We start from the raw sequence: 16,716 nt of genomic DNA on the forward strand, positions 1-16,716 counted from the left end.
CGGCGTTTTTCTAGCCTGATGAAAAATGTCCACGAGTAAGAAAGGTCGTGAATTAGGTCGTGAAAGTGGAACAGGCCCTTAAGGCAGCAACTCTACCACTGTGCCACTGTGCCACATTCTCTCAGCGACTGCGTGGGTTTTCTCCTGGCGCTCTGGTTTCCTCCCACATCCCAACGTCGTACGGGTTTGCAGGTCAATTGGCTTTTGTAAATTGTCCCTAGAGCGCGGGATAGAACTAGTGCGTGGATGATCGCTGGCCGGTGGGCCTAAGGGCCTGTTTTACACGCTGTATCTTGAAACTGAACTAAGCTAAGCCATAAAGTAATGTGTCTACAACCTGTGGAAATTCTGAGTTGTGAAGTCAATTATTTAATGAATTTGTACCCTCACAGTTTGATTTTGTGAAGCTCTTGGATGGAAAGCAATTGATTAAGCATGAAGTGAAAACTTCAGAGAAATCGAAGAACACACCTCAGAATTTAATACTGATGACCCTTCAGGAGGCCGGATTCATCGAATATATGGATGCAGGGACATGGCACTTTGCCTTCTACAATGATGGGAAAAAGGTGGAACAGGTCTTTGTACTGACGTCTGTAATAGGTGAGGCATCATCGATTACATATATAATAGTTATATACAAATTATGTTTAACAGAAATGTTTTGTCTTTGAATCAGTCACAAAAAGTTCATCTAAATTTTACCTCAGAATTGGAACAATTTCTGCATGTGTTTAATGCATGATTTGACATTAAGGCTAATCTTAGATTCAATGATTCAAAGATACTTTATCGTCACCCAGGTGCCTTCGTACAATGGAATTCTTTATTTTTGCATACAATCGGGTAAAATCATACGGCAGACCTCACCTAGGCAGAACACATAGAGTCGCCACGTTTCTGGTTCCGACAAAGCTCTTAGCGCAGTCTTATCTTCTCGCAGCGCCGAACCAGGTCTAACACCGCACGTGGCCACGGGTAGCACCTGCTCCATCCTCGTAAGTTCATAAGTGATAGGAATGAAATTAGGCCATTCAACGCATCAAGTCTACTCCGCCATTCAATCATGGCTGATCTATCTCTCCCTCCTAATGCCATTCTCCTGCCTTCTCTCCATAACCCCTGAAGACATTCGTAGTACATTCGTACTATTCAAGAATCTCTGCCTTAAAAATATACATTGGCGGCCTCTACAGCCTGTGGGAATAAATTTCCACAGGCTCACCTCCCTCTGACTAAAGAAATTCCTCCTCATTTCCTTCTAAAGGAACGTACTTTAAATCGCAGGCTATGACCTCTGGTCCCAGATTCTCCTACCAGTGGACACATCCTCGCCACATCCACTGTATCCAAGCCATTCACTATTCGGTACGTTTCAATGAGACCCCCCCGCATTCTTCTAAATTCAAGCAAGTACAGGCCCTGTGCCATCAAATGCTCATCATATGTTAACCCGCTCATTCCTGGGATCGTTCTCGTAAACCTCCTCTGGACCCTCTCCAGCTCCAGCACATCCTTCCTCAGATATGGGGTCCTTCTTTGTTCTCGGCGGCTTGCCCGCTGGGTTATAGACAATAGACAATAGACAATAGGTGCAGGAGTAGGCCATTCGGCCCTTCGAGCCAGCACCGCCATTCAATGTGATCATGGCTGATCATCCCCAATCAGTACCCCGTTCCTGCCTTCTCCCCATATCCCCTGATTCCGCTATCTTTAAGAGCCCCATCGAGCTCTCTCATGAAAGCATTCAGAGAACCCGCCTCCACCGCCCTCTGAGGCAGAGAATTCCACAGACTCACCACTCTCTGTGTGAAAAAATGTTTCCTCGTCTCCGTTCTAAATGGCTTGCCCCTTATTCTTAAACTGTGGCCCCTGGTTCTGGACTCCCCCAACATCGGGAACATGTTTCCTGCCTCTAGCGTGGCCAAACCCTTAATAATCTTATATGGTTCAATAAGATCTCCTCTCATGCTTCTAAACTCCAGAGTGTACAAGCCCAGCCGCTCCATCCTCTCAGCGTCTGACAGTCCCGCCAGGCCCATGAGCAAATCGACAGGGAGATCCCAACTTCCACCACCTCCCCCCCACCTACCCTCCCCCTTCTCCCTTGGTCTCAGCCTGCCAGTTGTTCGGCTCCACGGCGCATCCACGGCGCATCCCTGGATTCTTCTCGCCCTGCGCGGCCCATCACGGCCAATAACACCGATGATGATCTCTCCAATAACTAAGGACGATCAGGAAACTGTTCCGTGCACGCTCGGGTGCTATTTACCTCAGAGCATCTGCTTGGTGTCAAAGATTGTCACGAAATATGAGCACGTTTCGATTATTTGATAATGGAGGACAAATACTTAAACAATATAAAAGCAAGAGAAAAAACATTTATTATAACAACAGTAAAACTACAACTGAACAGCACCAAATAAATACTTTCTCACACAACCTTCAACCACAAAAGCTTGTTGAAAACGTTTGTCAGTAACTCCTTACAACAGCTTGACTTGAAGATTTTTCAGAGTATCGTGAGTCAAGTTCAAGTTCAAGTTCAAGTGAGTTTGTTGTCATGTGTCCCTGTATAGGACAATTAAATTCTTGCTTTGCTTCAGCACACAGATCATAGTAGGCATTGACTACAAAACAGATCAGTGTGTCCATATACCATGATATAAATATATACACACATGAATAAATAAACTGATAAAGTGCAAATAACAGATAATGGGTTATTAATAATCAGAGTTTTGTCCGAGCCAGGTTTAATAGCCTGATGGCTGTGGGGAAGTAGCTATTCCTGAACCTGGTTGTTGCAGTCTTCAGGCTCCTGTACCTTCTACCTGAAGGTAGCAGGGAGATGAGTGTGTGGCCAGGATGGTGTGGGTCTTTGATGATACTGCCAGCCTTTTTGAGGCAGTGACTGTGATAAATCCTCTCGATTGAAGGAAGGTCAGAGCCGATGATGGACTGGGCAGTGTTTATTACTTTTTGTAGTCTTTTCCTCTCCAGGGCGCTCAAATTGCCGAACCAAGCCACGATGCAACCGGTCAGCATGCTCTCTACTGCGCACCTGTAGGTTAGAGAGAGTCCTCCTTAACAAACCGTCTCTGTTCTGGAAACACGACCCTAGAGGTGAAGTCCAGTGAGCTCATTGGCAGCGGCACTAAATAATTAATAAGCCCGCACTTCATCCCTAATCTACAAACAACAGTTAACTCTGAAGAAGGGTCTTGACCCAAAACGTCACCCTTTCCTCCCCTCCAGAGATGCTGCCTGACCTGCCGAATTACTCCAGCATTTTGTGCCTACAATATAAACCAGCAGCTGCAGTTCCTTCCGACACATTCAGTTAACTCTGTTTGCTTTTAAGCTAACCAACCCCTTTGTTGAGCATTTTGCCTAAACTCTCTGTTACAGTAATACAGACTAGACTGTTGCCCGAGGTAAAACATGCTTCATGGAACTGATTGTCAAATAAACATTTTTCACACAGAGAGTGGTGAATCTCTGGAATTCTCTGCCACAGAATGTAGTTGAGGCCAGCTCATTGGCTATATTTAAGAGGGAGTTAGATGTGGCCCTTGTGGCTAAAGGGATCAGGAGGTATGGAGAGAAAGCAGGTACAGGATACTGAGTTGGATGATCAGCCATGATCATATTAACCATATAACCATATAACAATTACAGCACGGAAACAGGCCATCTCGGCCCTACAAGTCCGTGCCGAACATCTTTTTTCCCTTAGTCCCACCTGCCTGCACTCATACCATAACCCTCCATTCCCTTCTCATCCATATGCCTATCCAATTTATTTTTAAATGATACCAATGAACCTGCCTCCACCACTTCCACTGGAAGCTCATTCCACACCGCTACCACTCTCTGAGTAAAGAGGTTCCCCCTCATGTTACCCCTAAACTTCTGTCCCTTAATTCTGAAGTCATGTCCTCTTGTTTGAATCTTCCCTATTCTCAAAGGGAAAAGCTGATCCACATCAACCCTGTCTATCCCTCTCATCATTTTAAAGACCTCTATCAAGTCCCCCCTTAACCTTCTGCGCTCCAGAGAATAAAGACCTAATTTATTGAATGATTGAATGGCGGTGCAGGCTCGAAGGGCCGAATGGCCTACTCCTGCACCTATTTTCCATGTTTCTATGTTTCTATGAATGTTTCCAGCCTTGAACCTTCCACTAGAAGTGCAGCACTGTGAAGCGGCTGGTAGAGCTGATGCCTCACAGCACCAGAGGCCCGGGTTGGATCCTGACCCCAGGTGGTTGCATGTTCCCCCTGTGACCGCCTGGGGTTTTTCTCCAAGTGCCCCGGTCTCTACCATATCCCAGAGACGTGCGGGTTTATAGGTTAGTTGACGTCTGTAAATTGCCCCTGAGTGTGTCGGGACTGGATGTAAAAGTTGGATAACGTAGAATTCGTGTGAAGGGGCAATCGATGGTCAGTGTGGGCCGAAGAGCCTGTTTCCATGCTATATCTCTCAACTAAACTAAAGTGGTCATAAGCATATTGCGTCCCAATGCAAGCCATTAACATTGATGGACAGAAAGTCACTGAATGGGTTTTGTGTGCAGCTTTCATTTAAAAAGACTTGGATTTTGTGAGCTTCAACCCGTCAGAAGCACAAGCGAAATTCTTTGAAGGCTCTTTTGTGAGCAAGAAATTGCTCTCAAAGGAATTCAACCCCTTTGTCTGTGAGTTTTGCCTAAACTCTCTGTTTGCCATTATTACCTATATTACAGAACATCGCCCTAAGTAAAACATGCTTCAAAGTAATCCAATAGAAGAAATAATAAACCAATTCCCATATGAATCAGCTTACTAATGTATGTGATCACACTGCATACCCCAGGCTTCATCATTTCAAGGTGAATAATATCCTTCCATGACTGTGTGCGGTACTTCAGATGAAATATAACTTGTGCCTCTCTCCCTGACGTATTGATCCAAAGACTGGTGCTCTGCCCGCTAAATATTTCACTTGTGTTACAATTTGGATGAGCCGAATGCTTCCCCGGTTTAGTGTCAGCTAAATTAAAGCAGTCTTTGTTTTTTGTTTACCTCCAGTTTTCATCTGTGCGCTTCTTATTTAGATTCTAAACCAGCAAACAGGACTGGGCTGCCGTGAGAGCGAGGAGGAGCGAGGGGGCCACCAGGAATGAATGGGGGGACCAAAGATTATAGAGCAGAGCAAGATAGACCACTCCTCCGAAATCCAGTGGGCTGATGTGTAGTACGTAACGGAACGTCACGGCCGCCATTTGTTTATGCCAAACGCGACATCTTTGGTGGCGGGGACGGACTCCACAGTTATACAATCTGCTCTTACATCAGGTCGCAGGGAAAAGCCAAGATACTAGAGGCTCCTCTAGTATCTTTGGGGGAAGAGGACGTTTCCTCCACTCCTGAGTTAATCCAGGACTGATTCTCGATCCCCCGCGATACCAGATGAAGGCGGCCGGCGGGAGAGCCTCAAGCGTCTGCCCGCGGTCGGTGCTCCCGAGGCAGCGGGCAATGCTCCTCTAGTATCTTTGATGTAATCCATTCCAAAGATTGATCCGCTCTATCATCTTTGGTGTAATCAGTGTTGTGGGGAACAGTGTGTTATATATAATCGATCACCACATATTTAGTTAATATTATTGGAAATTTTATTAATATTATTGTAAATTGCAGCTCACTAAAATGGCGTCATGCTATACCCATGTCATACTACACTTTTTTCGCAGAGTGGCGCATCTAGCTCTGCTCTATAATCTTTGGGGGGGACCGGGTGAGGGGGACACCAGGAAGGGGGGACCAGGTGGGGGGGGGGACACCAGGAAGGAAGGGGGGACCCGGTGAGGGGGGCACCAGGAAGGGGGGACCGGCTGGGGGGGACGGGGACACCAGGAAGGATGGGGGGACCTGAGGGGGCCGCCGAGAGCGTAGGGGGGACCCGGCAAGGGGCTGAGAACAAGGGGGAAACACCTGCGGGCTCGTGTGGCAATAACACAGTTCGCAACTGCAAGCAGAAGATAAGACTGTTCAAAAAAGCATTTGTAACTTTATCGGCCCCGGAAACGTGGTGACTGTTCACTGTGTGACTTTACCGGATTGTATACAAAGCAAAGCATTTCACTGTACCTACGCTACATGTGACAATAACGTATCATTGAATCATTGAAAATACTGTGTGGAAGCTAGACTTAATGGAGAGTAGCGGGTATTCTCGAGCCGTGGGTGGGTCGCCAGGAGGACCTAGTGGGTTGCCAGGAGGTCGAAGGTTCTCATAGGTTGTAGCCGGTGCTGACCGGTGAATTTCATTGGCTCATTGGGGGAAAAAAAGGTAAGCAGTAGTTTTCAGAACCAAGGATAACCGACCGGTAATGTTAAATGTCCGCCGAGCTTCACAGCCGTGTATCTCTGGCTAATCAAAAGTTGTCTCCACTCCTTCTCCCCCCTTCTCCCCCCTCTCCCCCCCTCCTCCCCCCTCTTTTAAAAGACTTACCATACATTGTGTTTTAGCTATCTTTTTACAGCGCCAACCTTCCTGTTCATCGCGGTGTGTGTGTGTTTCACCTTGGCTTTGCATCATGTGAATTGTTTAGACAGAGCTCCCCCACTTGCCCTGTCCCCCACCTGCATAACGGGCTGGTGAAGGAAGCGATGTGTTTGTGTGTGTGTTCCACTCCGAAAGTCGCCGTTCCAGTTGCAGGTATTTCAGGCGACTGCCGGCAACTTGACAGTCACCGGCAGTCCGCTGAGAAATCGCCTAAGTGCGACAGGCCCATTAGTTTCCCTAATGCCCTTCAAACCCTTCTCCAAGTTTCCACCTTCAGTTCAAAATTGCACTGTCCCCCAGGTTCCTATTAAATCTGTCCTCTCTCATCTTATACCTGTGTCTTATGGTTCATGATTCCCTTACTCTGGGTAAAATAAAACGCGGTGCATTCACCCATCTATTTCCACACCATGTGCATTCAATCTATCTATTTCTGTCTACCCAGTCAAAACGTTATATCTACAGTCAGCAAGCGTGACTACTTGCAGAAACAAAGAACTGCAGCTGCTGGTTTATACCAAAGATAGACACAAAGCGGGGAGATGAGTCTGAACCAGGATCCCAACCCAAATACGTCACCTATCCTTTTTCCTCTGCCTGACCCGCTCAGTTACTCCAGCAGTTTGTGTCTATCTTAACCATGGCTACTTATCAGTATCATAGACAATCTACAATTCTAAGTATTAATCTCAAATTCATAAATTAATAACTGTTTACATAGAAACATAGACAATAGGTGCAGGAGTAGGCCATTCGGCACTTCGAGCCTGCACCGCCATTCAATATGATCATGGCTGATCATCCAACTCAGTATCCTGTACCTGCCTTCTCTCCATACCCCCTGATCCCTTATCTCACCAGGGACTAATTTACTGTTGTGTTGTGTCTTTTGTAAAACATTATTTTCTAACATGTAAATACTGATTCTGTTCTATTCTGTTCTGTCGTTTTTTGCACAATCCACAGGCATTGCCGCTGTCATTTCACTGCACATCTTGTATGTGTATGTGACAAATAAAGTTGATTTGACTTGACTTGTTAAAGTTGCTGCTGGAAGAATCACATTCTGATCTGTACTCTGTGCTTTTACTCAATTCGCCTTGGTGCTGGTCCTTAGTATTAATACCTGCTTTGCGAATGGATCATATTATCTGAAGGTCATAAGTGATAGGAGTAGAATTAGGCCATTCGGCCCATCAAGTCTACTCTGCCATTCAATCATGGCTGATCTATCTCTCCCTCCTAACCCCATCTCCTGCCTTTTCCCCATAACCTCTGACACCCATACTAATCAAGACTCTATCCATCTCTGCCTTAAAAATATCCACTGACTTGGCCTCCACAGCCTTGTGCGGCAAAGAATTCCACAAATTCACCACCATCTGACTAAAGAAATTTCTCCTCATCTCTTTCCTAAATGAACGTCCTTTAATTCTGAGGTTATGACCTCTAGTCCTAGACTCTCCCAATAGTGGAGACATGCTCTCCCCATCCACTCCATCCAAGCCGTTCACCATTGTGTATGTTTCAATGAGGAAGTAATATTTCACAACAGCGTACAAAACTCCTGACTGATTAATATACTCACTGCAATCTCATACAAATAAAAAATAAAGTCGCAAACAATGTGGGAATGAATTTTAGCAGCTATAAATACTTGACATAACTTCAATCATTTGAAAAGAATGGTCAACACTATTCAATTTTCAATATTTAATCAGAGCCTAGACCAACAAAATACTTGTTATATTTTTAAATAACTGTATTCATTCAATTTTCCACAGAATTTTCACAGTTTAGGTTGAGTTTGTTCATTAGCTATAGGGAACTCCTCATAACGCTTTATTTGATCTTATGAATCTTAAGGAGCTAAAAATTGATTTAATCTTCCATTTGATAAATGTGGTCGGTCTTCTATGATGCAGTCTAATCATTTGGCTAATATGCTGTTAGCAGCTATGCCATTGTCATTTTGGCAAAAGTATCTCATTCTCATGAATAATTTCTACACAATTTCACCACTAAAGGTGGCTGCAAATGTAGAGGTGCCTAGTGGTCGAAAAGTAGAAAGTCTTGTAAGTTTTCTTTTTTAAAGGTGTTAAGAAGCATTGATGGGCACTGCATCTAGCAATCACTCACTCTGCCACAGAGGCACCATAGGTACATAAAAGATGGACACAAAATGCTGGAGTGACTCAGCGGGACAGGCAGCATCTCTGGAGAGAAGGAATGGGTGGCGTTTCGGGTCGAGACCCTTCTTCAGACTGATGTCAGGGGTGAGGGAGATACATAGATAGGGAAGTGTGAGGTGTGAAAACAAGACAAAGGGAATGGAGTTCAGGGAAAATGTAGAATTGTTAGCTGGGAGAAGGTAACAACAAAGCAAACAGAGATAAAATGTAGTTGGTAGGCAGTAAGACTGGTTGGAGAACTGGGAAGGGGGAGGAATGGAGAGAGAGACAGCCAGTCCACAAAATGCACGGGAGTCATTTGCCCAGCAACGCACATCACACTTATCTCCAGGGCGGCACGGCTGCCTAGCGATAGTTGCTGCCTCACAGTGCCAGAGTCCCAGGTTCGATCATGACTACGGGTGCTGTCTCCACAGAGTTCGTACGTTCTCCCTGTGACCTGCGTGGGTTTTCTCCGGGTGCTCCGGTTTCCTTCCACATTCCAAAGACGTTCAGGTTAGCCTGTAGGTTAATTGACTTCTGTAAATTGTACTTGGAGTGTAGGATAGAACCAGTGTACTGGGTGATGGCTGGTCGGTGCCGACTCGGTGGGCTGAAGTGCCTGTTTCAACACTGCATTTTCTAAACTAAACAAATAAAGGGAAGCAGATACACAGGTGCAATGCTGTCTGTAGGTTACTCACCATTTTGACTTTAACATACAATCACTGAATCACAGAATGGTCACACTGTGGAAGGAGTCTTGTAGTTTAGTTTAGAGATACTATATGGGAACAGGCCCCATCAGTCCACTGAAGATAGACACAAAATGCTGGAGTAACTCAGCGGGAGAGGTAGCATCTCTGGAGAGAAGGAATGGGCGACATTTTGGGTAGAGACCCTTCTTCAGCCCACCGTGTCCATGCCGACCAGCGGTCACCTGTTCACGCTAGTTCAATATTATCCCGGGGTGGGAGATTGCAACCTTCACGTGGTCCGCCCTGTTTCGACGAATGCAATCAACCTGGCGTGCACAATCAAATAAGATCAAATAGAACAAGTTGTCCGACAACTTTAGGCTGTGCACGCCACACGCAAGTAGAAGGAAAATATTATCCCCCTTTTGCATCCATTACCTACACATTAGTTTTACTGAGGCCAATTAACCTACAAAACCCACGTCTTTGGAATGTGGGAAGAAACCGGAGCACCTGATGGAAACCCACGAGGTCACAGGGAGAACATGTAAACACCACACAGACAGCACCCGAGGCCAGGGTCGAACTTGGGTCTCTGGCCTAATTCTGCTCCTATAACTTATGAACTTATATTTAATAATATTAAGGCTTTTCCCACATGCATGCCTAAAGACAGATTAATAACTTCATCAAGGTTGTGGGCGGCACGGTGGCATAGTGGTAATGCCTCACAGCACCAGAGACCCAGATTCGATCCTGACAAAGGGTGCTTTGTCAGCACCTTCTCCCCGTGACCCGCGTGGGTTTTCTCCGAGATCATCGGTTTCCACCCGCACTCCAAAGGCGTACAGGTTTGTCGGTTAATTAGCTTGGTATAAATGTAAATTGTCCCGAGTGTGCAGGGATCGCTGGTCAGTATGAACCCGGTTGAGCAAAGGGACTGTTTCCACGCTGTATCTCTAAACTAAACTGAAGGTGTTGCGCTGCTATTTATTTATTTACAGCGCGTGTTAATATTGCACCTTGCCTTTTTTGACTGTGAATGGACCATCTTCCCCTAAAAGTCTGGCAAGTTAAAACTCCTCAAACATTACCTGTGCCTGCTCTTTGTTTTATTTCTTCATTGGCCTCCTCGTCTTCAGGGATTGCTTATGCTAGAAGCCCATAATAAATACAAATGGCTAATTCTGGACTAATAACTTAATTGACCTACACATATTGCTTCAGTCTCACCCTGCAGACCAATAGAGCCTCTCTCAGGATGCCTTAGGCCCTCATTAACAATTGGATCTATATTCTTACACCCTTTATGGCTGTTTGGAATCTAAGGTATTTTATTGCATTGCTGCCTCCATCCATCCTGTTGTTAATTACCGTAAGTGTCTCAATTCCGCAAAGAACTGGGAAATAAGAAAGGAAAAAAAATTAGAAGAAAAGTCGGTGAACCGAGGACCAGAGGACATAGGTCTAAGGTGAAGGGGGAAAGATTTAATAGGAATCTGAGGGGTAACATTTTCACACAAGCGGTGGTGGGTGTGTGGAACAAGTTGCCAGAGGTGGTAGTTGAGGCAGGGACAATCCCAACGTTTAAGAAACAGTTAGACAGTCAGGCACATGGATAGGACAGGTTTGGAGGGATATGGACCAAACGCGGGCAGGTGGGACTAGTGTAACTGGGACATGATGAAGGATGATGAAGGACATGTTGGCCGGTGTGGGCAGGTTGGGCCGAAGGGTTGTTTCAATGCTGTATCACACTATGATCCTATAAGAATTATTGGAAAGAGGGTTTTCTTCCTGGGAAACAAAATTGGCACAAACTCGAAAGAGTTGATATTGTGCTCAGAATATAATCCATCAAGAGCCCTGGACTGAAGTGTCTAGAGAATGTATCTTTATGAAGATTTATGTTGCTGACTCCAGATTTAATGTAGGGATATTACAATGTCAGGCGCTCACCACAGTTTGGTAACTTTAATTCAAATCTATTTCTTTCTTTCTGAAGGTGGAAAATGGAAGTGGATTTATGCACTGAATTAACCATGGAACATTTATTTTTATTGTTTGTAGAATCAATGGATGAATGTTCTACCAATTGCAATGGAAATGGAGAGTGCGTGTCTGGACACTGCCACTGTTTTCCAGGATTCATTGGACCCGACTGTGCGAGAGGTAAAGCTAACTGAGGCACGCTGCAGGGCAAACATGAATGTATTGTGTAAGAAGGAACTGCAGATGTTAGTTTGCACTGAAGATAGACGCAAAACGCAGGTGTAACTCAGCGGGACAGGCAGCATCTCTGGAGGGAAGGAACGTGGTGACGTTATGGGTCGAGTCCCTTCTCTCGACCCGAAACATCTCCCATTCCTTCTATCCAGAGATGCTGCCTGTCCCGCTAGGTTACTCCAACATTTTTTGTCGGCCATGAATGTATTGTGCTCTGCCATTATTATTTATCTAGCCTCGCGGCACCTTTATTAACCTGAAGAGACACGAGGGAATAACGTGAGTAGGAAGGAACTGCAGATGCTGGTTTACACCGGAGACGGACACAAAAAGCTGGAGTAACTCAGCAGGTCTGGCAGCTTCTATGGAGAAAAGGAATAGGTGACGTTTCACATCGAGACCCTTCCTCACACTGAGAGTCAGGAGAGAGGGAGACGACAGATATAAAGTACATAAAACAAATGACTGAACGATATGCAAATCAAAGCCAATAGACAATGGACAATAGGTGCAGGAGTAAGCCATCGAGCCAGCGCCGCCATTCAATGTGATCATAGCTGATCATCCACAATCATTACCCCGTTCCTGCCTTCTCCCCATATCCCCTGTCTCCGCTATCTTTAAGAGCTCTTTCTAGTTCTCTTTTGAAAAGTATCCAGAGAACCGGCCTCTGAGGCAGAGAATTCCACAGACTCACAACTCTCTGTGAGAAAAAGTATTTCCTCATCTCCGTTCCAAATGGCTTACCCCTTATTCTTAAAGCGACGATGAAGGAATAGTGGAGCCCACAGTGGTCCATTGTTGGCTGTGGGGAAGGTGATAACTAGTAGATACAAACAGTGAAACTCAGGAGGACGACAGTGAAACTAGTACGACGACTAGGGTGGGGGTAGGGAATGCAAGGGTTACTTGAAGCTACCACAGAATGTATTGTGCTGCGCAATTGTTATTTATCAAACCGTACAGCAAGCAGCCTTATTAACTTGAAGAGAAACGAGGGAATAGCATGGCAGGCCAGTTAGAGTCGGCAATAAAGGTTTCTTTGCTCCTACGCAGGAATAACAAGAAAGCATTGTCCAGGCAACGTTTTTTTGAGTAAAACACAAAGTGCTGGTGTAACACAGTAGGTCAGGCAGCATCCATGGAAGGAATGGAGAGATAATGTTTCGGGTCAGACTCCAGTATGAAGAAATGTCCCGACCCAAAACATCGCCCAACCCGTTCTTCCACAGATGCTGCCTGACTCGGTGAGTTACTCCAGTGCTTTGCGGTTTGAACACGAAACCAGCATCTGCAGTTGCTTGTGGCTCCAGCAGTTACTGAATGGACAGCATCGGTGGAGAATGGAGAGAGGTGGCCTGAACAACGCAAGTCATACCACAAGTGCACAAAAATGTGAAATGTGAAGTAGGATTATTTCCCCAAAGTTCCCAGAAACAAGACCAATAGTCACTTCAGATCTGTTGGGGTAGAGGTTATCAATTTATGACAGAGGCTTTAGAAACTAATTAAGCATCTGGAATAGACAAGTCAGCACACTGATTCAAAGCAGATTGCAATGTGTTCTAGACTGAACGACATGCCAGTAAGTAGAGATACAGCACGGAAACAGGCCCTTCAGCCCACTGAGTCTGCGCCAACCAGTGATCCCCGCACACCAAGGGGAGGCCATTTAACACTGAGGTGAGAAAAAATGTTTTCACCCAGAGAGTTGTGAATTTGTGGAATTCCCTGCCACAGAGGGCAGTGGAGGCCAAATCACTGGATGGATTTAAGAGAGAGTTAGATAGAGTTCTAGGGGCTGGTGGAATCAAGGGATATGGGGAGAAGGCAGGCACGGGTTATTGATTGGGGATGATCAGCCATGATCACAATGAATGGCGGTGCTGGCTCGAAGGGCCAAATGGCCTCCTCCTGCACCTATTTTCTATGTTTCTATTAACACTATCCTACACACATCAGGGACAATTTTACACTTTTACCAAAGCCAATTAACCTACAAACCTGCACGTCTTTGGAGTGTGGGAGGAAACCGGAGCGCCCGGAGAAAACCCACGCAGGTCACGAGGAGAATGTACAAACTCCGTACAGACAGCACCCATACTCAGGATGGAACCCGGGTCTCTGGTGCTGTAAGGCAGCAGCTCTACTGCTGCGCCACCGTGCCGCGTTCATTCACTCAGCTTGGTATAAAGGAATGCATGTGTGATAAGACGGGATGTCCCCTGCATGAGTTATGCTGCCATTATCACCCTCTTGCATCAGACGGTGTGAGATGCAAAGTAAACGAGGTTCTCAGGAGAATATAATAGGCAAGAAAATCTATACAACCATGATCTCATGTCAAAAGAAAGGACTATTGTAAGCAGGTTGAAGTTTTAACAGGGTAGTTGATGACAAAAGATAGTAGGCTTGAGCATCTGTGTGAGAGGATCTGTGTGCTCCCTCTTACTGTGAAGGTTATCAGCACCAATTTTCTTCACCACTGGCTATTCAGTTCTCTTGTTTATGTGTATTGAGCATAACTCCAAACTGATTGCTAGCTTGCTGGAGTGTGATAATTGTCGCTCTGCGCAATTTTGTTCTGTGGACTTTGTAGGCTGGAGGTGTAACAGTGGAATTCAGCAGATTTTATCAAAGATCCTATAGCGAGCAAGATGGCCCACTCAACGAAAAAGACGTAGTACGGTCATGGGCAGATTCATGGGTAATTTTCGTTTCTGGACTTAACTGCCGCTATTTTGAGATCGCCATTTTGACTCACAACGGCGATCACTGGCGTTACAACGGGGACCGGTCAGCCGCGCCTGCGCAGTTGGGGGAGGGTTGCCGGGCCAGGATCACCACTTTTACTGAGCATCGCCTCGTGTATGGGTGAATGGTGGAACATTGTGTTGGGGGAGGGGAACCCAAGGGGTCCACGTTTGGTCTAGTTAGTATGACCATAAAACAATCTTGACTCCTGACACTATGTGTCTTTTTTTGTTTCTACATTTGACCTGGCATTTTTTTCAATATGTTAGAAAATGCCCGCGAGTAAAAAAAGGTCGCTATGGAAAAAATCAATACTTTTTTTACTCGTAGGTTTAGTCGTAGTAGGTCGTAGGAGGTTGGCATGTTAGTCATAGGTAATCGAGGGTAGTCGAAGGTAGTCGTAGATAGTCTTGATCATAATCGAAGGAGATCGCAGGAGGTCGTCTTCACTCTCCACTATTCGGTCCAATTTTCCCGAAGTTAGTCGTAGCTAGTCGTAGCTAGTTTTCAACATGTCATTTTTTTTAACTCTTCTAAACTCGCCAATTAGGTCGCCCAAGTGTGACAGCCCCTTTACAGCACCAGTCCTGGGCTCGATCCTGACTATGGGTGCTGTCTGTACAGAGTTTGTATGTTCTCCCTGTGACCTCGTGGGTTTTCTCCAGGTGCTGCAGCTTCCTCCCACACTCCAAAGGCTTACAGGTTTGTGTTTTAATTAGCTTAATTAAAAAATGTACATTTGTCCGTAGTGTGTAGGATAGTGTTAGTGTACGGGGTGATCGCTGGTCGGTGTAGCCTGGATGGACCGAAGGGTCCTGTTCCACACTTCTCTCTAAAGTCTAAAGTCTAAAGAATTTGGAAGGCTTCGGTAGGTGAAGGTTTAATGTGTTGTGTCTTGTCTCTAGACTCGTGCCCGGTACTGTGTAGTGCCAATGGCCAGTACGACAGAGGACACTGCTTATGCCACAATGAATGGAAGGGGCCTGAGTGTGACGTGCCGGGGGATGAGTGCATTGATCCAACCTGCCACGGTCATGGCACATGCGTCGCGGGGGTGTGCATCTGTGTTCCTGGCTACCGTGGAGAAAGCTGTGAGGAAGGTAGGTCCCCAGCTGCAAACACAGATTGAAGGCTAGAAAATTGTTCGCAAGTCTCCAAAGAAAATCTGTCCTGTGATTTTGGAAATCAGATTAATCCAGAGTACTGAAAATAGACACAAAGTGCCGGAGTAACTCAGCCAGTCAGGCAGCATCGGCCTGACCCGCTGAGTTACTCCAGCACTTTGTCCCTATTCGGTATATACCTGTATCTGCAGTTCCTTTCACCCGGGCAATCTTTCCACAATAAAACACCTCAGTTGATACCAAGTGAATTTCCAACGTACAAAATACATCTGGAGAGAACCTCTAAAGTGCCTGTCCCACTTTCACGACCTAATTCACGACCTTTTTTACTCGTGGACATTTTTCATCATGTTGAAAAAGCGCCCCGACCTACTTGATGCCAAGAGTACCCACGACTAGCATCACGACCTGCTACGACCTACCTACGACCTCCTACGACCTACCTACGACCTCCTACGACCTTGTGACAACCATGCTGCGAGTATGAGTCAAGGGCAAACTTGGCAGAGGTCGTGAAAGTGGGACAGGCCCTTAACTGTGTGGTGCAGCGGTAGAATTGTTGCCTAAGTACCGCAGACAGATACAAAGTGCTGCAGATACTGCCTGATCCACTGAGTTAGTCCAGCACTTTATGTCCACCTTCGGTAGATACCAGAATCTGCAGTTCCTTTCCACACTTTAATCTAGAGTACATTGGTTTTACACACTTTGGTTCATTTTTCACAGTGTCTTATTCCACCCAGGCAATTTTTCCATAATAATATACACCAGTAAATTTTCCAATGTGAAATACATCTGTAGAGAATCTCTACCTTTTGTCTACCTGGGGCGGCATCGTTATTCTCAACAAGGTCGGCACAGTGGCGCAGCAGTATAGTTGCTGCCTTACAGCGCCAGAGACCCGGGTTCAATCCTGACTACGGGTGCTGTCTCTATGGATTTTGTGTGTTCACCCTGTGACCTATGATAGACAGATAGATAGATAGATAGATAGATAGATAGATAGATAGATAGATAGATAGATAGATAGATAGATAGATAGATAGATAGATAGATAGATAGATAGATAGATAGATAGATAGATAGATAGATAGATAGATAGATAGATAGATAGATAGATAGATAGATAGATAGATAGATAGATAGATAGATAGATAGATAGATAGATAGATAGATAGATAGATAGACAGACAG

General features: G+C 45.5%; 1 protein-coding gene across 2 annotated transcripts in view; it reads left to right on the forward strand.

Annotated features, from left to right (window-relative positions):
- Positions 1 to 16,716, forward strand: part of tenm1 (teneurin transmembrane protein 1) — an 824,829-nt gene that overhangs the window by 625,582 nt on the left and 182,531 nt on the right. For both annotated transcript variants that reach the window (XM_033030732.1, XM_033030733.1), the window contains exons 8-10: positions 393 to 603; positions 11,489 to 11,590; positions 15,304 to 15,498. In XM_033030732.1, the coding sequence (XP_032886623.1) occupies positions 393 to 603; positions 11,489 to 11,590; positions 15,304 to 15,498 (508 nt within the window). The remainder of the gene's footprint in view (positions 1 to 392; positions 604 to 11,488; positions 11,591 to 15,303; positions 15,499 to 16,716) is intronic.

Source organism: Amblyraja radiata, chromosome 12 (genome assembly GCF_010909765.2).
Source record: "Amblyraja radiata isolate CabotCenter1 chromosome 12, sAmbRad1.1.pri, whole genome shotgun sequence".
In the NCBI taxonomy this organism is placed as follows: domain Eukaryota; kingdom Metazoa; phylum Chordata; class Chondrichthyes; order Rajiformes; family Rajidae; genus Amblyraja; species Amblyraja radiata.